Source organism: Platichthys flesus, chromosome 24 (genome assembly GCF_949316205.1).
Source record: "Platichthys flesus chromosome 24, fPlaFle2.1, whole genome shotgun sequence".
Lineage (NCBI taxonomy): Eukaryota > Metazoa > Chordata > Actinopteri > Pleuronectiformes > Pleuronectidae > Platichthys > Platichthys flesus.
Genome location: NC_084968.1, coordinates 1,794,166 through 1,818,715, shown reverse-complemented (window position 1 = coordinate 1,818,715; position 24,550 = coordinate 1,794,166). Strand labels below are relative to the sequence as shown.

General features: G+C 40.5%; 1 protein-coding gene across 3 annotated transcripts in view; it reads left to right on the top strand.

Moving 5' to 3' along the window:
* Positions 1–2,270: 2,270 nt before the first annotated feature.
* mllt3 (MLLT3 super elongation complex subunit) overlaps positions 2,271–24,550 on the top strand; it is a 48,985-nt gene continuing 26,705 nt past the window's right edge. For all 3 annotated transcript variants that reach the window (XM_062384250.1, XM_062384251.1, XM_062384249.1), the window contains exons 1-2: positions 2,271–2,396; positions 3,086–3,266. In XM_062384250.1, coding sequence (XP_062240234.1) covers positions 2,385–2,396; positions 3,086–3,266 — 193 coding nt within the window. In that variant the 5' untranslated portion in view covers positions 2,271–2,384. The remainder of the gene's footprint in view (positions 2,397–3,085; positions 3,267–24,550) is intronic.

The window sequence follows — 24,550 nt, the reverse complement described above, 5'->3', positions numbered from 1 at the left end:
GAGGTCCAGGTATAGAAACAGAGAAATAGAACACTAGAATCTAGTGATTAATTAGAGGCTGCAAATAAATACAATGATGTAAAACAATGTAATCTCAAACTAAACAAGGATAAAAAACAATGCAATGTACAAAGGTGGAGATGAGTATTGATATTCATTTGCAAACATACAGTACATTTCGAATCTATTGTTCACTAATGCTCACTTATTCCACTCAGCACTGCTGCAATACAGCAGTGGGTTGTTAAATCCTTCATTGATGTCTATAGGACCCTGTGGAAGTCGGTGACTGCCTGTCTGAAATTTGAATTGTTTTTACTATGTCATTGAGACCGATATATGAGTTATAATCTACCAAAAATGTGCAGAAATAATATAATACATCAGGTTATGAATAATATAAAATAATGAGTGTGTTTAGAGGACACAGGCCCGTTATTATTTTGTATATACTAAATATATAGCATTAGGGCTTAACAAGGTGAAGTTTCCCTCAACAAGAGTTAGGAAAAACTAACAAAATAACATTTTAACTGGACAGAAGCCCCATAGAAACCTTAGAGAGAGCCATATGTGAAGGATCCCTCTCCCAGGTGGACAGAGGTGCAGTAGATGCCACGTGTAACTGAGAACATCAACTAAACACCAATATATTAACAACATACATGAGTTTCCAAGATAAGTGGAGAGATGTATCAATGTTTAAAGTATTTCTACAAAAGAGGTAGGGAGGTATGACAGAGATAACAGGGGCAGTAATGATAATTGTAATGATAGAGGTATAAACAATAATGTTGTGGTATATGTGAGTAGGCATATTGTGTATATATTTGCTGTTAATCATTCAATGCTGTAAGTTTGCTCATCTAAACAGAATAACAATTACAAAAATTAAGTCATTCTTTTTTGTTTTTGTTTTCACAAGATGGCAGTCACCTCATTATGATAATGAGGAGATAAGTAATGTAAGTAAACCAAAAGCTTTAGCGTCAACTTGCTGGGAATGTTACCATTACAAATAGCCCATGTTATTGGAAGACAAATACAAAAAATGTAAAATGTAAAATGTAAAATAGGACATTTACAGAATAGTACCAAGATAGACAAGTTCAATAGTTTAAAGTCAAGTCGACATCATGGTCCCATTAACTGCACACGGATGCTGGCATTCAACTGCAAAAGCAAGTTTCACCATCTCATTTAAACTGCTCGCACTTGCTTCGTTTGCCGGTTTTCCTCCGGGATATTATGAAGGCAACATAAGAGAGTTGCCGCCACCTGATTGGTTGCCCGTGTGTCCACTGCTCTGTGATTGGTACCTTTCCGTCTCGTGCTGATTCTACGGCCCCGGCGGGTACACCAGGCTGCGCGTGCGCTTTACAACTCAAAGCCGCGAAGGTGGCTGAATTACACCCAGAAGTCGACGGAAGTGGATTCAATAAGTTCAAAGTAAAAGCATAAAGCTCAGCAGACAAGCAGAAAAGTAACATGCCGAATCATAGTTATCTACATTTCTCCAAAAAATTGTGAAACACAAAATTATAAAATAGCAGCAATGAACAAGCACCGCATTTGAATTTTAGTTGGTAGATAATAGTGAATAACAATAGAATTGTATCTAAATAATAAAAGTGTAAAGGCAATGAAATCATCGGCACAGTAAATATAAATGTGAAATATTCAAAGGTGGTCTTTTAAATCCTGGCCACGGCTTTGCTATAATTAAAGCTATGAGAAGTCATTACATATTTATGAATAATGAACATCTTGCTTAAACATTATATTCCTTTAAGGGAGAGTTCACCCAAAAATGAAAGTGAACTCATTATGATGTGGTGGGTCGTCCAAACCGTTTTGGAGTTTCAGCGGTAAGCAGTGGTGAAGCCAAATCAAATACAATTGAATTGACTGGGGGCTCTTTAGGAGGGTCATGGCTTATGGACACTTGGATGACACCACAGGAGCAGTATGGAGGCATTCTATGTCTTTTTTTTACCATTTACAACAATTGTATCGGATTTGGCTGCAACCCTATTTACCCCTGAAGTCTTCTGTGGAGTCAAATACATCACCCTGCCTCTCCATCAGCAGTGTGGTGAGTAGAGCTTGAGGCCATTTTAATTTTTTCGGTGAACTATCCCTTTAACTAGGTTTTGGCTTCCACGTGGAACGGCTTCTCCGCGGGAGATTTATTTTGAAAGTCCGCAGCGGAACGACTTGAACTCGTGGCGGGTGGCTGACAGCCGGCGAGCCCGTGAAAGTGTAGAGTGACTTGGGTTCAGGAGGAGAGACCATGTCCGCCGTCACAGGGAAGCTGTCCTCACCTCCGCTCCCGTTTCCACACTCGGTCTCCATGAAAGAACAGTAACGTGCGGCCCTCCAGGATGGCCAGCTCGGTGAGTACCGTGCCGGGGGCTCTGCTGGCGTGTCGGCCTCTAACGGGACCGTGTTTTTCGGACGTTTCGCCGCTGTGTCACACCGGAGGAGTCGGTGGCTTTTAGTCCGTAACGAGGATTTTCCACACAGCTAGCAAGAGCCTATACGTGCCGCCGATCCGGAACCAGCCGTGCAAGTCGGAACTCCCTTAATAAAACTTCCCATTTGATAAATTCTCTGTATTTGTCTGCAAAAAAGAGAGTTTTCGCTACAGCGTAAATTTTTAATAGGATTTTTTTCACTCCACAGTTTCATTCGGCGCAGTGTTGCACACTATCCACGCATTATTATATGAATCGGATAACATGTCAACTTTCTGCATAATTTGTTTTTTGCTATTCCTGTAACGTGGCCTTTGAATATTGTGCAAAGTTGACGCAATTTCCCGGGAGTTTAAAGTGCGTGGAAACGTGTTCTGCTTCACGCGTGGATGTTTGACTCCAGAGTTCGCGTGCAGGCTGCGAGTCAGGTTGATGCGTTAAATCTGCACTTTTTCCATCGGAATTCTCAATGCGGGGGTCGAGGATGCGCACTGGGCTGCGATGGATGAAAATAAAAAAAAGAGCAAAATCAAATCCACATAAGGATTTTTCTGTGGGCAATAAATCCAACCTCCTGTTCCCCCCCCCCCCCCCCCCCCCCCCCGCAGGGTGCTGTCCAGGTGAAACTAGAACTCGGTCACCGTGCCCAAGTCCGAAAGAAACCCACAGTGGAAGGCTTCACCCACGACTGGATGGTGTTTGTCCGAGGACCAGAGCAGAGCAACATCCAGCACTTTGTGGAGAAGGTGGTTTTTCACCTGCACGAAAGCTTCCCCAAACCAAAAAGAGGTAAACCCCCCCACTCCGAGTATTTCTGCAGCTGTGCACCGTGCTGTCTTCTGTGGCAGCTTGTTTTCCTATTTTGTGAGAGGAGACCCTTATCAGAAAGCATCCACACTGCTCGTGGGCCCCTAATCAAGCCATGAAGTCGCTGTGGTTTACTGTCTGTGCAGGGCAGACAGTAGATGTATGGTTCTGTGAAGAGACAGCGGTGCAGAGTGTTATTGGTTTTTAGTGGCAAATCAAAGAATCCATGGCTGTGGCTGAAATCGCTCCCTGATCACTTTAGGGAGAGTCCCACTACTTGAGCCGTTTTCCGACATAACCCTCAGGTAACATCGGGGTGAGTTGGCCACCCAGGCTACCTGTAGTCTGCCTTCCACACATGCACAAAACAGCGTGAGGTTTTTCTTCACAAGCGCGTTCACAACTCTAAGAAATGATTATTCAGGCGAGAGGTGGAGCAGCCGGCATGCAGCAGACAGAGACAGGAAGTGATGTATTAATAACTCTGCTGCGTGGATCAGGTGATTTCCTTTACAGCCCCCCGACACCATCATCGGCTCCCATCACCACAAAATCTCTCGACACATTTTGTCTGTGTCTTCTATGTCTGTGACATCGCTTTTTCACCGGGATATATGTTTAAACATTTTTGCGACTGTCGCTTGTTAGAAGCATCATCAACCCTCCCACCTGTGGTGAATCCAGTGGGGGATCCCAAGACTTCGCAATTTGTTAATGCCATTTGAAAATGTTCATACCCTATATAGTACACTCATTGTTTCTACTATATGCAGAGAGAAAAAGTAGTGTCCAGCCGATGTTCACTAACCGGGCACTATATACCATCATGCATTGCGCTCGTGGCAGACGGGAGAGAGGGCAGCAGGAACAGCCCGACCCGTCATTCAAGAGCAGAGCAGCGCATCACGGCAAAAACTGCAACTAACAAGTTTATTTCCATATGTAAATATACTCAGTCAACATGCGTTCATCCTGAAAGGGTTAATGGTTATGCACGTCATAACCTTGCGATAATGATGCAATAACATTGCGTCTGAAAGGGTTTTATTCTTTTGTCATTGAGCCCACTATATTTTCGTCTACATAGAAGTCAGGACATAGGGAAGTAGTAGTTATCGAGGGCATAACTCATGTGGGTCCCTTCCTCTGGAGTTCATGGACGACATAATGGAAGGACTGGAAATCATGTTTAATGGTGCATTTAGCTTTTTGTGCTAAATTTCTCTCCACAGCGTGTCGGTTTGAAACCCTGCCAGACAGAAGTGATCACATGTGATGTAGCCTTTGGACATGAGACAGATAAACCTTGTGTGTAAGAGCTGCTTGGCGTGAGGGTGTAGAGGTGGAGCAGTGACGGGTAGAAGTCACTTGTGGAGGACATTCGCGTGAATCTAGTCGGTCGCAGGCCTGTAGGCGCTAAATCTCCGATGACCCTGAAATACAAGTATTGCAAATAAAAAGTCTTTAAAGTCGAGGTTAGCTTGATAATCGCTTTTCATCCAACCCACACGCTGCACATGCACCCATTCTATAGAAGCTGCAACAACATATGGACTTATGGTAAATGGACTGTATTTATATCGAGCTACTCCAGGCTTCACGTCCACTCAAAGTGCTTAACAGTACAAGATACATTCATACAGTGCCTTGTTTCTATCATACACTATTCATACACTGTCTGCGCAGTCACAAGCAATTAGGGGTTCAGTATCTTACCCCAGGACACTGGACTGGAGGAGCCAGGGATCGAACTGCCAACCCTCGGCTTAGTTGATGGCCGTCTAAATGGGACTTATTCTGGAAAGCTCTTAGCCTCTTGAACCATGGTCGCCTCAGCAAACATGACGACTGGTACTTGGCATCAGTCCAGTGTTGATTCCTGATTTTGTGCCTGATAATAACAATGGGCGATACTTCTTGATTCGCTGACTCCTCTCTGCTGTACACTCACTAATGAACGTGGCAGATTCTCACAGGACGTTTCTTCTAGTGATTGGAAATGGGATCAATGTGTCAGTTGGTGTTCGTGTCACGGCTAAGTCGGGGGGGGCTGTCTCACTTTGTGGCCACATGTTCATGTTCATGCAGACGGACTGGGCGACCTGCAGTCACATTCGATCTGAAGCTTTCCAATGTATTCAGGGATGAAGTGGCTCTTTTTATAGTCACTGCCGATTGATCTGGTGCTTCATTTCTCCAATTCCTTGTTTGTATAGAAAGTACCTGTTCTGTAGCTGTTTGACAAAGGGAGCCATTGTTTTTCTTTCTACCTCCATCATTAGTTTCTTATCAATAGAAAGAGATGGAGATGTTCGGTGCAACATGCTGCATGTTGGAAATCTGAGCAGATGAACACCAAACCGTCTGTATATTGCTCTTCTTTGTTCCCTTGTCATGCCATGCTCTGCAAAGTCGTGATCAAAATTATTTGAGAGGGAACATTTTTCCCATTGTTTGCAAAGTTACGATTGTGATCTTGTATAACAGAAACCGTGAAGAAACAGCAAAGGCTGTTGTTCAGAATCCATTTCTCTTCGTGAAATTCATTGTAAAATATAAGTTCTATATGTGACTGTATGATTTGCGTCCTCGGTCCTTAATTCAATTTATGGCGGTAACTGGGGTAGTGGTGCATGCCCACTCAGGTCACTCTCACATCTAACGGGGACACAGACTACAGTGAAATATAAGCTGTCACATGAGAGAGAGAGAGAGAACGGTATTAATGCCACAACTGCAGCTGAAACTGAGATCCCATTGCGTGCATGGTGAAAATGTGATGGACCATAGTGCAAGCATCCAGTAGCATGATAAAGCGAGTGAGCACGCAACACGTAGTGATGCAAACAGCTTTACAATGCAATGATGGAGCAAATAGCCAAAGTTTTCATACTGACATTGGCAGTCTCACATAGAGCTCCTCCAGAGAATGTCTGGAGATTCTTTGGAGTTGTCAGAAAGTGTTTGACAGCAGTTACAAACTCAGTGAAACTTCTGGACTGTTTTCAAGTTGGGCTAATTAAGTTCGCTCAGGTTATAGACAGGTCTATAGCAGTCTATATATCACATCTCTATTTCCTGATATGGAACCTTCAGAACTTTGGATCTATCTTAAGAAGCCTTTGATTATAGGGAATCAGATGAGCTTCAGTCTATGCACATGGCATCTTTCCTCCCGCCCTTTAGCTGAAGTCCATTCTTTATGAATGTGACGTGTGGTTCAAACACTTCTGCCTAAATCCCTTCAGGAGAATACAGAACCATCAGTAGGGTCTCCCATGATGACACATGCCATGAGTTCTTTCCAGCCCTGGTGAGGGCTTTGGTGCATCTGCATTTTACAGGATGACAAATTGCCAGCCACAGTCATTCCATTTCTGTTGGCTCTTCAAATGCTGCTTAGTGTTTGTCTTCTGAAACACAGTGTAATAGATCAGAGAGAGGGCTACTGTGCAGTTACTTTTTATTAAACTGCTCAAGAGGATCCAGTTAAACTAACGGCCCGCTCCTTCACACTCTCCATCTCATCAAATGTTTACATTCAGTGAATACAATTCTCTGATCTGATAGGATGAATGATCTTAAAGCTAAAAACCACTGGTGTACAGTTTGATAGAAAAGTCGTTAGCTTGGGCTCTAAGGCTACATACATATTAATATATTAAACTCCGAAAAACAATCTTTGTCCACACAAGTTTTTTCCTGTGGACACATTGTATTGCTCGAATGACGGCTTGTCTCCTACACATGTTAGCAGTTTAATCATTGTAAAATACAGAATATAGTTGTTCAACTATTGTAAGCAAATAAAGCAAGGTCAACTAAATTTGAAATTGATTATCCATGTTGCGTTCACGCTTTTAGCCAAGGCTAATACCAGTTGTTTTATTCTGGCGGAGTGTTATTTGATAGAAAGCTGACGAATCAGCAAAAGCTACGTTGTGATTGAAAATACCTAATCGTCATACGCAGCCCCGGTGTTTTCAAACTAAAATGGGGAAAGCAGTGTTTACTAACTTCTCAGTTTAAGACTCTCTAAAACTCTACTGTAGTACATTTAGTTGATCAATCAGTCAACAGAAAATTTGTCTGAGAATTGTTTTGAGTCACATTAATGTTTCATTTTGGCAGATGAGAGGATTGACTGAGACGTCACCTTGCTATATGAAAAACTGCAAATTGAATTATTGACACTTTTTAGAGGCAGTCCTACACAGTTAATCAACTAAATCAATTTAGATGTTGTCCTCATGTGAATATGGCTGAAGCTGTAAAGGGAGTTTTGGCAGAGTCACTCACTTCTTCTTGATTTGCTTGATTGCTTCTTGCTGGACTGGGGCTGTATTTAATTAGCCACTTAATTCTCATTCAAGCAGTTTTGTTTTTCACATTTTAGCAGCAGGAAACTTATCACAGCCAACTTTCCTCATCAGTTATCTTTATTTTGTGCATCAAGTTAATCTGATGAGTTGTTTTTATTGTTGGCTCATTAGAACAGTGGTTCTCAACCTTTTTTCAGTGAAGTACCCCCCTCGAAGAAAAAATTCTGCCGAGTACCCCCTTATCAGCGCAAAGCATTTTTGGTTGAAAGAAAGATGTAATGTGATATATTAAGCCTTGTAACTAGACACATTCAAATTTAAAACTCCATCAATGTCCATAACATTGCTCATTTGTAGTGGTCTCTCTTGAACTATTATGAAATAAAAAGATATAAAATAACTAAAGTCTTTTATTATTATCTCAATATAAATAAAGATTTGTGCACCTCAAAATAATTATCAACTTAAAGTGACCTCTTTTGGGATCATAATAAAGATATGTTCTCAAACTGAACTCATGAACTTAATAATGGCTAAACACTTCTTCCCAAAAAATAAATCATTAACTTAGTTTTAAATAAAAGATTAGCTCAAAACATATTTTTTTAATATTCATCATCTTAAAATATCTTCTTTAAGGATCGAAAGCAATACTGACAGGTAGCTTGTTTCCGTTGGCTTTGGGGAGGCTTTTCGCATCGTGTCTTGAGATGACCTGAATTCAGAAAGTTTCCTCTTAAAAACTCAGTTGGCTTACCAACATGACTTTCATGTTTTGTCTGGAGATACCGCTGAAGATGTGGTGGCTTAATGCCACTGTTGGCTAATCTCTCCCCACAGAAAAAACATAAAGTGTAAATAACCCAATCTATGTTATTGTTAATATTATTGAAGTGTCTTTCTGTTATTTCATTGTGACATATTTGCTCGCTTTAAGGTCATACAATTTCATTTCCGCTTTTGTATTACATGCTTTTATTTTGAAAGGGTACCGGTAGAGACGCGGACTTATTGTTATGAATCATTAACTTCACAATGGAAAACTTTTCCATTTTAGCGCCCCTCCAAAGAGGCACTAGCTCTCACGGTGTTGTTTAGGGAAGGCTCTCTGCTCTGGTTTCGCCATCTTTGGTACTTGTCCCTCCGTGTTTCAGCAGCATTGCTGCTGCACTTCAACTCGACTCCATTGTTGAAGTTTTCAAGGCAGGTGATGACAGGTGATGACAGGTGGCGTGTGCCAGGTTGGGTCAAACCATCGGTATGGGGGAGACTCTGTTTTTTTAGGATAATTAAATTGAAAAGCCTACTGAATATAAAATTTAGCTCATGAACTTACACTTATATTTTATTGAATATTTGTTAAATAACAATTTTTCAAGGATTTTTGAATGGATGCTAATTTTTAATATATTTAAAAAAAATCTCAAGTACCCCCTGGAGTACCTTCAAGTACCCCCAGGGGTACGCGTACCCCCATTTGAGAATCACTGCATTAGAAGATGGTGAAAGATGATCAGTGTGATCAAAATAAATTAAAAATTCACTATCACAATTTTTTTATTTCACAAATTCACAGAGAAGAAGCAAACCATTTTATTTGCGAAGTTGGAACCAGTTAATTTTAGGCAATTGGTTTCTAGTGAAAATATTAAATTATTATCAAACTATTGTCTATCTACTTATAATAGTAGTACTATATACTTAAATATATACCAGTACTATACGTCATGAGGCCGTGCATCTTCTGTTTGCTGCAAATATTTCACAATAAATCCCTTTTTTAAACAAATAAATGAATTCAGTTAACAGAAACACTGGAGTGTTTTTTATTTTGAAATTGTTACAGGCAGTGTTGCAATTTGTAGTTGTTATATAAATTCAACAAACAGACATTAAAACTATAGTGAAAGAACTCTTTGACTGTCGACTCTCTGCATGCAATGTTTTATTATCTAAGATGTCACAAAACATGTTTGCAACATTCTTTGTACCCGTTTCAAAGTAAAAGCACTCCAGTGTTTCTGTCCAGAGCGTTAAGGGGCTCGACAGTGAAGGCTCTCGAGATCTGTTGTTTACCCCTGATTTATGGTTAGAGGAACAAGGGATGGTGACGTGTGTATCCTTTTTCTATGTGTGGCCACAGTGTTTGGTTAAATAAAGAGAGAAGCTCTTCACTCACCTGTGTCTCACATAATGACTCACCATCCACTTAAAAACACAATGGGAGGCACTGAAACGTTTCAAAGTAAACCTGTCAAAAGGGATTGAGTTGTGTTGGCTGGGTTTGGAGTCCGTAGATACCTTATTTTTTTTTTCTTCTTCTGAACTACTTCTTCTGTTTTATGGACAGCTGTAATGGTTTTGGAGTGTCAGAAAAGTAGCTGCAACTGGTTTCATACTGTGTCGCCTTGGAAACCTGATAATAAGTGTTAGGAGGAGTGGGACAGTGCAGGGAGGAGAGGACCCATCTTTAACTTAATGGACTGGAAAATCCTTTTCCTTCTACCTCTTTCTCCTGGTTTGTGATGCCAGATTCGACTGCTGACTTTAATGTGTGAATATACGCTTTTTTCAGGTAAATTGTTTTTAAGATGCAAAAAAAGAGGAAGGAAAAAATTGACCTGTTGCATTTGAATCCAATTTGAGTGTGCTGAGTCAACCTCGTCTTTGATCTTGACTTACATAACTGACTGCAGTGTTCGATGAATGGAGGTTAGTTGTGTGAACCTTGTGTCATGATTCTGCAGCCTGGATGGCAAGCGTAAGTTATGTGGGTCAGAGATCCCCCAATGGCCTCTCAGGGTTTCAAAGCCGGGGGCCAGTGAAAGCAGGGGGCCGTGATCATATTTCAAACTTTGGAGTGAAGAAATCTTTCCTTTTTTGCTCATGTGCAGGTTTCATTTAAGAGACGTGTGTAGTTGAGATTTGTGTCCACCATGCTTTCTTTGCTGCTGTAAAGACACAGACGACAGGTAGGCTCACACAGCTTGCTGATAGGATTTTAAACCACTTCCCACATCAGCTGTTTCCTCATCGCTCAAGCCGTTCCTCTTATCAACATGTCATCATTTTTATGAATTTCTACGCACACGAACAGCGCCGCAGAGGAACCCAGAAAGCGCTCAGGATGTGAAAGCGATAAGAGAGCACAAGTGTTACTTCCTCTCACCCTCTCATTGATTTGTTGTGCAGCCAAGAGAAGCTGCCAGACGCACATTAAGATTAATGGTGAATCAGTCAGTAAAGCTGCCACTGTGCTTCATTATTGCCACGCGGTTAACGGGCCTGTGTTGAGGCGTTGCCATGGAGACGGCCAAATGGCAACGCCGTTTGAACAAATGGAGGTAAAGAAGCTCTTTGGAACCAGTGAAGGGGGTGCTATTTTGCCAATAGGCGGCAGCGGCTCATGCTGCTTAAGCACCTCATTTGGAGCCTCGGCTGCCATTTAATCTACTCTGGAGATGGCATCCCTTCAAAGGTGTTTGTGATATTTCAGGGGATTGTCACTTTTATGGAAAGATGTAAGAGCGTGTAATGGGCAAGAAATAGGCCGGCTCGGTGAAAAGAGTTTGAGAATTGTGGTCTGTGCAGTGCACGGCAAGATGCACAAGAGCTGAGTCTCTGAGACCAAGGTGCTTTTTGTTCCAGGGGGAAAGAAAAACGAAAAAGAGGGTGTGGTGATGTGTTCGTTTGCCTTGTCAGGCTCTATGAGCATGACAACTCTATATTCAATTCTCTTCATCACCGGCTATGGTATATTTGCCAGTGAGAAATTAAAATTTAGCATTAAACATTTTTAGCATCCGTATCAGAACTTAATGGAAGTCACATGTGAACCTCTCCGTCATCTACCTACTCATTCCACGAAGGTCGGTCTGCCTGCCTAGCTCTCTGTCTGTTTGTGGAACACATATCTTGCAAACCGAATTTGTTGTGCTTTGGACACGCGATAAATTCAACGTTAACAAACATGAAATAAACTGGAAACAAGGCACTCTGTAGCAGTCAGCTTGGTAGTGGTAGTATGCCCTCAGTCTGTGGACAGAGTTAAATGTCTTCTCTGTCCTGAGATAAACTGCAGCAGTGTTCAGTGAAAAGTTGTGAACTTGACTCTGAAGATTGTGCAATTTTTTTTAACAGATCTCTGAAATTGTATGAAAAAATAACAACAGTTCAGGAAATCATTCAAACTTGCATGAAAACCACACATGAACAGTGAAAAAAAAAGAACATTGATGATAAAATCATCATGGCAGAGGAAGCAGGTAGGATGAACACAGTTTTTTCACTTCACTCTGCACTGCATAGACTATATATTATAATATATATAATAAGCTCTGCACTCAATGTCCGGGACACAAACTATAAAAAGTGACATTATATTGTAGAACTGTGTGAGGAGAACTGGCAAATTAAATAACCTATTTCAAAGTGCTGGGCACAAGATAATTCGCTTTCAACTGCATATTGTGCTCATTTATTCAGGGTAGTGTATAACTCCTGGATGGCTGTAGTTTGGTGTCATTCAAACAAGGCATTTGATAATTCCTGGATGATCTCAGCACATTCTATTGGACACATGACAATTGTTTAACCCTGGTTTACAATGACAGTGACTGGGGATGCACATATGGACATTATAGCAGAGTACAGAGGTATTTGGATGATGCCATCTTGAATGTGTCAACGTATGTGATTGTTAAGCATTGGCAGCTCACATGATTGAGTCTGATCCTGCAATCTTTGTTCAGTGTTGCTGTAAAACCATAAAATATCCCAAACGATAGATGTTCTTCCAGCTCTGGAAGAACATAGATGAGAGGTGAATGCTACAGTGAATATGCGGTAAACAGGTTGCACCAAACTGAACCTCCTGTACAAAGTTTTGGGAAAACAGACAAATTAGAAATGTAGTCTTATTCGTGTCTGATACTTCTCTGGAGGATGAGCACAGACACATCTGTTTAACACCAGTAACTTAGCACCTCATTGGTTCCCAATAGGAATGTGTGTAAGTTGCTGTGATCTATTTATGCGATCCCACCGATCCCATTTAAAAAAGAAAAAGGGGTTTACAATTTGATGCATCCCTTATGGTATGACTGAGCTTGTTCCATCCTGTGTGTTGTCAAATGTTAGAAAGTTTCAGGGAGTGGCAGGAAAAAGGTTAACCTTCATCCAGGAAGACTTTTTTTTTTTCTCCTTACGCCGGGTTCACACCGGACGCCAAAGCGAGGCGTAAGCGCTTATCCCTAAAGCGCCGGTGCTTGGCGGTTCACACCGGGCGCGGAAGCGACGCCGAAGCGCCTCTGTTATCAGCCTGCAGTAAAAACGGAATTTAATAATTTTTCTCAAGCATATACTTACTTGTTGCTCCAAAATTAAGTGCAACAGCGTCCCAACATGTGTCCTTTTTAGTGTTGTCTTTATACAACATGTTCCGAGGATCATACAACTCACTGTACTTCTCCACTTCAATTATATGTTGAAGAACTTCTCCACTCTTTGCTCCGTTAAATGTCGGGTGCGTTAAATGTCGGGTGTCAAGGGTAAATTACGTATTCTCCACTCAAACCTATGTGGAGAATACGTAGCCCACCCCCCTCTCTCTCTCTCTCTTTATCTTTATGTCTGCTTGTGTGGCTGTAGTGGATGGGCAGAGGGGGACATTTAATAATGTGGTCGGTAAAAGTGGTAAAATTAAAACTCCTGGACAACAGAAGGTGAATACAAAGTATGGGATGCATATTTGATCATTAATCTCACATAAAATATGTCGTCAATATCGTTTAAAATCGTTTTTCAGTGTGTTTCCTGGTGCGATACGCTCGCGTCAAGCGGAAAAAATAGACTCAACGCCGAAACGATCGCTTCACGGCGCTAGGCGTGAAACCGGCGTTAGAGAGACATGGTGGTGGGGGGGAATCTGTGTGAGGCTCATCCAGCTATTTTAAAGTGTGGTGTCTTGTTTTCTACAAATCTGCTCCTGGTTCATTGCTGCTCCTGTGACTTAAACCTTCTGAAACAGTGTACTTCAGCAACACTGGAGCTAAGTTTCAACCTCCTGTTTTGGGACTTTCAAAAGGCCTTAAAGTTAAATTCGAGAACAATAGTTGAGGGTGAAGAGTATCTCCTTTCCTTAAAGAAAGAGCCGTCTGTTCTGTGAGCCAGATTGGCGACAGTGTAAGCCCCGCGCAGTGTACACATTACACACACCCTCAGATTGATGCCTTAATGATTGGGCCAACATGTTAGCCTCTGGCCATCTCCTGGGCTCTTTGGAACGCTTGCATGAAACCTTTTAACTCCCCTCATCCTCTGCTCCAGCTTAATTTGTGGCTGGTGTGCACATACCACATAAGTCAAGTCACTGCAGTGACCTATACATAAGATACGGATCCTCTGGGCTGAAATATGTCTCAGAAGCTGCGGAGCTTTCCTCCCCTCTTTGCTGTGGCTTTGCTCATGTGATCCCTCTGAGCTGTGATGATAGCACTGTCGATATCCTCGCGGGAGATGAAGGATGCTTTCCTGCCTTTTCTGTGCACGTGTGGTTTCTTTTCTGCAACGCTTGCCTGAATACAGTTTCGAAAAGCAGTGACATCATCGTAGCGTTTTGCTGAATAATAGGGACTTTGTACGGTTTAAGTAAGTTAAAAGTATACTTAATTCAGTTCACAGAATTCAGCCTACTGCTCCGCGAGTGACTACAGCACCTGAACACGTTTGAATGCAACAGTTTGCTAAAATGAAGGCTATCATTTGCTCACATGTGTCAGACTCTGTGTCTTTGAATTTCCATGTTGTCCTTGTCTCTTGAATCCTTTACAGCTACAGTGTTTCTTACTTTTTCCCCTTCACGTCCTTTCAGTCAGCCACAATATCCCACTCATTTTGTGGTCAGTCCTGAGCTTATCCATAAAGAAAGCCATTTGCTTCTTCTTTTGTCTTTTCTTATTTAGATTAATGTGGTTAAAAATAAAGTCAATAGAGTCTGAGGTTGAGTGTGTAAGGAACAATAGTGATATTTACAGTTGCTGCTGAAGTCTCATGTTTTGCTGGTATCAAGAAGAAGAAATGGTGATGAAACAGTGATTTGTGTGTCTCTGTGAAAACTGAGCAGCTGCATCTGCGGAGGAATGGCAGTCGAAAGTGCATGAACATGTTCCCAAGTGAACTTTGATTTAAATGGAATAATTTTTTATTTGTTTTTCACCTCTATGCTGGTCATTCTTTTTCTCAGTTTGTCATTTCTGGAACAACTGGGAATTGTTTTCAAATTTGCAGTGATTATAATTGAATGGTCAGAGGTGATGACATTTTTTGGGGTCATAACAAAGTATCCATATGCTTCCTATTACAAAATGCACATAATGCCTTTTTACTTATTCTTTTAAGTCTGGACAGACTTGGATGTAAACTATTTAACTGGTTAGTGAGAAACACATTTACAAGGCAGTAATTATTTTATTGTTGTAAGCATTAATTGACTTTGTCATATCATGTATTTGTTGTGTTGACAAATTAGTCAAGTTTCAGATACATGACGGCCAATGAATGCTACTGTTGTCCCTTGTTTGCTGAATGGGCAAATAGAAAATAATTTGTGCTAAGATTTGAAAATTGCCACTTTAATGGCTGTCATCTCTTGTTGTTAGATAAACAATGCAGCTTTGAGTTTAGCTGTGCTGCGTTCAAACTGAATTACTCCTTATGTTTTAATACAAGCTAGTATAAAGTATAAAGCTCTTAGTGTTTTTCAGTTTTAGCAAGGAACCTGTAGCAGCCTAAATATGTCAGTTTCCACTGCTGAGTAATTCACTGCCAGGAAGCAGCATGTCAGAGCTTAAATAGATAAAATAAATATAAATGTATAAAAGTTGGAATGTCAAGTGATTCCAAATTACTGCTGCAAGTTCAGATAATTCTGAACACAGACCTTCTGCATGAATACTTGTATTTACAGTAACCTGTTGCCTATTATAATTGTAACTGTTCATTGTTTCTAAAACGCTTGGGAAAATTCACATGACAAAGCAAATTTGTGAAGCACTGATGGATGTAAGACTTAAGGACATCTTCAGGAGTTGAGCTGGATGTTTTGAAAAAGAAAAAGAACACAGACAACACACAGTAGCAGCAGCTGGAGCGTCATCTCAGCCGACACAGGTATGAGAGTTTCTAAGCCGGTATGCACATTAGGGTTAAAACGTGAGGCAGTGTTTTTTTGGATGAAAATACCTGACCCCCCCCCCCCCACACACACACTCTGCCCCTTCCCCCTTTCCAGTGTCTGGCAGGGATCAAAGAGCTGCAGGAATTTGCCAGTAATTATTTTATGATTCCTAAGAAATCATACCTACTTGTACAGGTTGAACACAAAGAAAGCAAGAGCCATGAAAGCTGCAGGCTGGCTGATGCTGCCGGCATGAAAGGATGGGGAAGGGGAGGAGGTACAGATACATGGGGCAGCCACCACCAAATAACAGGAACTGGGCTGTAAATGCTGGCTCTCCCTCTGTTCAGTCAATGAAAGGAGGTTGGAGGAAGTGGTTTATTGAAGCATGGTTTATATGGGCTGTCTGTTGGCAGCTCTCGCTCTCCTTTCTCACTCGGCCCTGCCATAAAACATTTGTCTTCTATTGACAGTTCCTCCACACACCAGATCTGGAGGACTTGAGTCAGGAGCCATGGGCTCCTTTTCATTAGTGAGTTAAATGGAGCCAAAATGTGAAATTATTTACACCAAGTGTATTGTACTGTGTTATTGTACTGTTTAACCCATTAGTCTGCCTACAGAAAATAAATCTAAATTCATTTAGCAACAACACCAAGCCTCCAGCATCTGTCTATTATTGTGAATTGAATCTTTGGGTTCATAAGTGTTGTCAAGATTTTTCCATTTAACACTTTTGTCCCTGGTTTGTTGAGCCTTGTGTTTTCCATTTTTCCATTTTACAGACATATCAATTAGTTGCTACTTCATCATCAGAGTTGATGAAGCTGTTTCAAGTAAAGCCAGTTTATATATTCTGGTCAACATATTATCTCACTGAAAAGGAGCTTCATTCATCATTCTGAAAGAGCCAGAACATTGCATACAGTGGATTTAATAAGTAACAGAAGGATTTGCTCCTGGCAAGCGAGAGTACTTAGCGGCCCGACATGGGTAGATGACATTCCACAAAGAATTGTCCACATCTTGTTTGGGTTCAAGGGGAGTAATAGAGTGTGATTAGTATACTTTTTGATTAATCTCTGTAATTAATTGATCAAAGTTAACATATTATTTTATAATAACAATTATAATCTGATGAAGTAGTGATGAAAGAAAATAAATCTGTACTGCATCTGTTTCACCCAATTATAGAGCAGATGTTTCTTTCCACATTAGTTGTATTTTATGCATCAATATGAATAAAGGAATATAGAGACAATTGTTTGGGTTGTATGGCCCAGCTCAGCCTGTTGGCATGAGCACTGTTGACATGTCTGAAACTCTTCCTTACTGTAATTCTGATATAGTATGAGGGCCGCATAAGCTCCTCCACAGCCTCACACAGGTTCACAGCTCGAATTTTTGTCAGGACACATGGTTTTCTCTTTGTTATGCATCTCTGACTCACTGCACCGTTCATCCTCTGTGTTCAATTCAAGAACTTGCACATTAATTTGGTTCTCCATTAAATGTGTAATAAAGTCCCTTTTCCTTTGAAGGAACTGGTAGGAGTCCAATGAAATGCTCGGGAAATGAATGTTTGTTACTAGTCACTTCCGAGGATTGAAGCAATCTCTGCAGTCTTCAAAGTTATCAGATTTGTATTCTTTTTTTGGAGGTGAAACAACATCTCAAAGTCCTGCCAACCCAAATTATATTGACCGCTTCCTCCTCAGTTTAAGCAGAGGTCACGAACACCAAAGACTGTGATTCAAAATAACTTAATCCCACTGATGCCACACTGTTTTCCTTGCATTTTTCATTTTAGTATTGCATTTTTGAGTATAACAAGGCAAATTGAATTAGAGTTTCTGTGTCCGCCACTCGGCTTATCCCTGTGACATGAATGTCATCCACCCATGTCCGCTATAGGGTATGCAGGGACCTTTGCAGAATGTACTTGTGCAGCTCAAAATCAGTAACTGTGCTGACTGCATGTGTCAACTGTGCATGCTCCAGGCACAATAAGCTACTGGACTGGCATGTGGGATCTGGCGTGGAACACCAGGCTGACACGGACCCTCATTTGAGTATGAATGGAACCGTGGGCATGTACGTGTTACAGAAATTAGTACGCAATTCCACGTGGACACGGAACAGGGCGAAAATGCTGAACCTTTAGTCACACACTGCTATTACAGAGACTTTAAAATAGAGTTTGCTCGCATGCATCCAATTCAAAATGAGCGCTTCACATGGGGAACCATGTATTAAAGGACTGGAAATGTAAATGCTTATATTTGCCTGAAATCAATTGTGTCAGACCATGAGTGTCAGAAGTGACATTTAAATAATAATCAAAATGTAAATGCCACAGATTATTTGAATGGTGCTGTGCCAGTATGAAATTAGACGGTTGGAACTTCTTTGCCCAAGAATGACACTTTAACATGATATCAGCTCTCTGTGCCAGAAGTCTCATGATCCAACTGCAGACTTTTTGATTTGACTGGTGCCATAACCTTTTCATCAGCCCTTCTAAAGATCCAAGAGTAGTTAGTTAAATCAACACTAGGCAGGTTTTTAGCACAGCTGTACGTTGGTACTCTTCCCTCAATAGCATGTCTGTGCATGTGAGGTCTGAGCCCCAGCTGTCAGCTCGGAGGCAACATAGCTCCATGGGCGCACGTGTGGTTAAGGTACAAAGAAGTCCCAATGTGAGACTGGTTCAGGTAGAGCCAGATTCTGGACATGATACGCCGCACTGATGCCTTCATTTAGTTTCATGGTTACCAGGCAGAGTGAAAGTCATTTCAAGGTGGGCTCCATAAAACGAAATAAGATGAACACACTAAAGAGAAAAGGCGAGCGTTGACTGTGGCCTTCAAGTTTTACACTAACATCTTTTAAATGTCTGACTAAGTTACAATTTGACACTTTTGATAGTAATTTGTTTTGTCCGGTATTTGTTTTTCACAGATATGTTTTGTAACAAGAAGTCGGCAAATGCAGAGGATACGTATCATGTGGTTTCGAGAAGGTGTCCCTTATTACATAGTTGCATACAGGGCCGGCCCAAGCCTTTCGGGGGCCCTAAGCAGAATTTGATATTGGGGCCCCCCCTCCCACCTAGCGGAGTCATTTGCGCTCGACGATTATTGACAAAAATGTCACACTACAATGATTTGACAATGAATTAATTGACATTATCAATTGTATTAATACTGAATTACGTAGATGTGATTTCCTGTATTTTTTATATGGCCAGCTGGAGAAGGGAAATACCTAAATTTAAGCATATTCATAGCATTTTGCTTTTTGACTTATTGAGATGGTGACTTAGGCTTGGGCTTCAGTGCCCCTTGACCTCTTGGGCCTGGAAGGCTCATTCAGTTGCTCTCATGCCAAAAATATTCTAGACTTTTGTCCCTTGATAGACCCCTGTATTATTATAGTCGTTATTTACACCAAAACAGTCACCTTTTAACCTTAGAGGGCACTTAGATCACAGATTTATTTTAAACTTTCATATTCAAAGTAAGGCATCAAGTGTGGTTTACTGAAGTTAAATTGTAAAATAATTAAATACAACAGCATTTGTATTTTTTTTTAAAGTATCAGTTTAATAAACAGATCTTTCAACAGATTTGTAAATGTGCAATCTTAAACTGAAATCAAAATACACAAACATTAGTATTATCAAAAATAACATTAAAAAATAAATAATGATAGTGCCTCTGTATTCCAAACAAATGATCACAAACATATTACATAAATAATTTGCAACTGTGCAAATGCGTATTAAGTTAGCAATTTCCAATTACAAAATAAAACCAAAATAGACAAGCATGAATATAATAAAAAATAGAACGTTACATAGATACATAGATTAAATAATGAAAGTGACTCAGTATTCAATTAACCTTTTAAACCCCATTAACTAATTGTCTACATGTATAATGGTAATGAAAGCTTCGACCATTAGATTTTTTGGGGAAGGTGAAGGTGTCACTAATTTGCACTGGCCCTCTTCTTACCAGATCAGTCCCTTCTGAGTCAGACAGGAATGCTGACCATTCAGCTGGGTCAATTGGAGGAGCTGTTGATCCACCTTGATAGCTGGTGCTTGTTGAGGGAGTGGATGGGACATCCATAGCAGTGGATGCTGTAGAGGGACCTGTAGGGACATTAGATACAAAAATAGAATCATAACATAACACAAGATATTTCATAGTTAAGTAAGGCAACATAAAACAAAAACTGTTAGATTAACTGACCTGTTATGCCGGCAGAGGTTGAAGTCGGTGTATCAGTGACTGTCAATGCTGGTAACTGTTCCTCAATGGGTAAAAGTTCTTCCTCACTTTCAGGTGACTGTAAGTCTGCTGGGGGTGAACCTGCAAAGATAAAATAAATAAATCAACAAATAAAAAAAATGTAATTATTTTTTTTTAAATGTGTCATGTCATATTAAAAGACTATGTAGCCATTTGCCATCAAGAAAAACCTCACCTGCTGTATCATCAGCTGTGGAGGCACTGACACTTGATGACACATCGGGGGCGGGTACAGTTGGTTGTGCTCCAAAATACTTCAACAGTGTTCCTGAAAAAATAACATTGCAAAAGTGCATAGTTGATAGTGAGTTTATGAAAAATGAGTTTATTTTGCCATCATTACTTACACTCATCAACAAACAATTCCACACCTAACCATTCCTATTCTAGTGAGGCAAAATAAGGCACAGCCTAATTGCAGTGTGGTGAACACTTAACATCCTAAATATAATATTAATACAATATAAGTATATTTTTATCACAGACGTCTCCTCACTTCAACATGGTGTTTTCTCATAAAGACCAATAGGCCATCTCTCAACAAAGATCTTAGAGCAGAGCGCACATTGTGCTCCATCTTTGGCTGAGATGTCACTTTTACTAACGTGCACAAGCACAGCAATGCTAGCTTGCATCCCTTACACCTAGAAGGTTAAGTTCACCTTTGGCTGTTTCCTCCAATATAAACCGATATCTCACGGACTAAGACTCTGCACTTAGTCACTGTCAGACTGACCACTATGTCACATTTATAAAACAGTACTGTTTTCATGTAGCTAGCTACTAGTGCTAATGTCCACCTCAGTCAGCGAGCTAACGTTAGATTAAGCCTGGCAAGAGCTAGCAGTACATGTTTGATTGAACATCCTAAACACTGCCAATATCGTTGTCATATACACCTATATAAGTGTATATTAATGAGATACATACACTGTTGATGAATATAGCTCATGTGATGTCAAATATAAGATGACATTAACTCGCTAGATAGCTAGCTAACTCCTATGATAGCTTGAGCTGCTCCTCCCTCAAATGAGTTCAAAACATATTTTAAATAATCATGCAATCATACCTTTATCTTGCTCTTTTTTCTCATCTTCTGTCCTTTTCTTTTTCCGTTTTTGGGCACCAGAGAGATACGTCCTTTTAGATGACATGCTTATATATGTCCCTTCCAACTTAACCTTGAGTATTATGCAGTGTCTGTCTATGACCGCGAATTATCTGTCAGCAGATTGAGCACGCAGTTGATATGCATGACTTGAACGCTGGCAGATATATTGATCGTAAAATCAGAATTTTCTTGTATAGATGTATTCTTTATTTCATTCAATCAGGTCACTTGTTTAAGTTATTTAATATTATTTTTATTTTAAATTATTTTTAATTATAATTTTTTTTTTCCGATAGGGGGCCCCCTGGCGGTCAGGAGGCCCCAAGCGCCCGCTTGTATCGCTTATGCCTCGGGCCGGGCCTGGTTGCATACGAGTGCACGCAGACATATTTTCTCAGCTTGTCAGTGCTCAACTTGTCAGCATAGACTGTCTAGAAAGATGGACGACCTGTTGGGGAGCTATCATGTTGTCCAGTTTTTATATTGTATGGTGTATATTGGTATTTATAATATATATATATCAATATGCATTTTAATCCCAGCCCATGCCGTAATGACTTTGTGAAAGATGATGAACCCCCAACAATTAAAAAAAATTAAATGTACCCTAATGGATTCCAATTGTAAATCGCTTAAGGATAAAAGCGTCAGCTAAAGGACATGTAATGATAATGTAATTTATTGTTAAAACTTTTAAGCAGCTTTAATATGATTAAATCCATCTTATTCCACATTGTCCACGCTGACAATATCACACATATTGCATATCAGCTCCCTAATAATTTAGGACTGAGTGACTGAGGACAGACACGTTTTAATCAGGGTGTCTTTCTGAAAGACCCCTTGAGAAGAAAACACATCAGAAGTCAGAACTTAGACACATAATGGACCTCCAGGGAGATATGGGAGTGTGCTGGCAGCCCTTCTTCCCAGTGTGTGTGTTGTTTACCTGGAGCCTGCTATCTAGAGCATCCCCATTATTTTAAGGCCAACCCCAACCCCCACCCCTCACTTTAGTCCTCCAGTCTACCTCTCCATCTGTGTTTGGTCCCTCGAGGTGGGTGTGGAGTCACACACACCTGTGGTTTAAATCCAGGATGTGCATATGGTGTTGTTCATGTATAATTTCTGATGATGCTGCCTGGATTTCTTCTTACAAAGATGCATGTGCCCCTTGCTCTACTTCTTGGTTCAGTGCTGATGAGAGAGGAAGAGAGTTCTACCTACAACCTTCTTTTTTTTTCGCCCGAGTTCAACCGTATAAAGATGGTTTACAGGATGAGAAGTGAGGAGTGTATGCCGTTCTCCTGACCCCTACCCAACCTATAACTGCCCCAGGCTGGCCACCTGTTGGTCTTCTTATCTAGTGCGTTGGCTTACAACACAAACTTGGATGTTTCTTGCGTTCTGGCCTTTAATCTTGGCAGATTAATATTGGCTCCCATTTGTGTTGGAGGGACTCTGTTGTTGGCTGATTAGTGTGAGGTCGTTTGGGTCAGGAGAGTTCCTGCAGCACTGTGGAGAAAACTATAGTGTGAGATTGTTTTTAAGGGACTGTGCTCAGTCAACCAGAGACACCATCCCTGCTGAGCTGCTAATCACCACCCGCCATTGTTACAGAGGCTCATATCATGACTACTCGATGTTTGTCAGGCTGATATACTCTTATGGTGGGGTCCTTAAGCTTTAGACCACATTCCCAATCCTACTGTATATGTTGTTCCAGGAAATATAGAGCACTCTGTTCCACATGGTGATTTATACTCCAGTACCCACAATACTCAGTAGTGGTTTCCCCTTTACACAGCGCAGAATGTGTACTACTGTTTGTAAGCTTGCCGCTAGCTGAACTAATCAGATTTTCTATCTATTAAAACCCACATTTTACTATGGTGTTACCTTTTTGTACGGCTTTGGTTTAGATTAATGAATTTATTTTGTTAAAGCTACAGGATGCCAGCCTACCAAGGTTGGTAAAAACTGTTTTGTTTTGATTGATGTGGGGGGGGGGGGTTCCTCCTGTTGCTGGTCAGTCTGACTGTAACACACCAACCACTGTATTTGTTAGACAGACTCTTCACACACTGTTATCTTATTGTAAGAAGTGTTTTCATTTTGAAAATATAGCAAGTAGTTTGCACAAAGTTCCACAGTGTTCCCTGCAGAAGTCATTAATTTAGTACAACAGGGTTCTATCTGTTAGCAGGGATGTGTTTAATTGTATTAAGAGTGAAGCAGTTATTGTAGGTTATGTTTCTAACAGTGCTGGTTTGGTTATTAGACCTGATGAAGTTTGATACACCATTGAGAAATTGGCAGTGAACATAGCATATGGCCTTGACCATGTAACATCAGAACATCTGAAATATGCTAGCCACAGGATCTCAGTGTTACTTGGTGTTTATTTTACTGGTCTGCTAATGCATGGCATATTGCCTGACTCTGTGTTGTGTGTCATGCTAGTGCCAGTTGTTAAGAACCAACTGGAAAAATATCCAGCATGGAAAATTACAGGCCAATTGCTCTGACTAGTTTATTTCCCAAAGTACTCGACAACTTCTCTTGGGTTGACTTCAAGAATATATATTAACCATTTAAAAATTCCAACATGGCACAGATGTATGTATATATGCACTGAAGGAAACTGGTAAGTAGAAGCTTTCTTAAGCTCTCAAGATGGACCAGCGCAATTTTAGATTTGTGGCCAGTAATGTTCTTACTTTCCATGTGGTCTTGTTGAATTCTATAAAAATGTAAATGATTTGAAAAATGTCATCATAATGCCCTTAACTGAACCTCGACAGAGTGACACAAGGTATTCCTCTTGTTCCTGATGGCACTCGAACAAATGCCTGTATGCATCTAAACAATAATTTAATTAATTTCGATTTGTGGGCTGCTATGATCGTATTTATGTTTGTTTGTATTTTATTTTGTATAGATATGGACATTTTGTGTCTGCAATAAAATTGCATTGAAATAGCCGTTAACCGGTAATCATTTCTCCTGCAGAAGTTTGAAAAACATTGATGGTTTTGCTGATTCAGATTGAATTGGTCAGCAGCGGCACACCGTTTCACATTCAGCCTCCGCTGGACTCAAAAATGTTGACATTACCGTATGGGTATGCATTTGTTGAGGGGAATAAGATAGGGTCTGATTTGTTTAGTACTAGCATCAGTAGCCTATAAATGTGCCAGTTTAGACAACACACATTTAGCTGGTCATGAATATTAATGAACCATGTGAAGGTTGAACAGTGGTGCTCATGATTAATAAATACAAGTGTAATTTATCTTCCAGCAGCTAACATTAACTTGAAGCCGTGGTGCAAG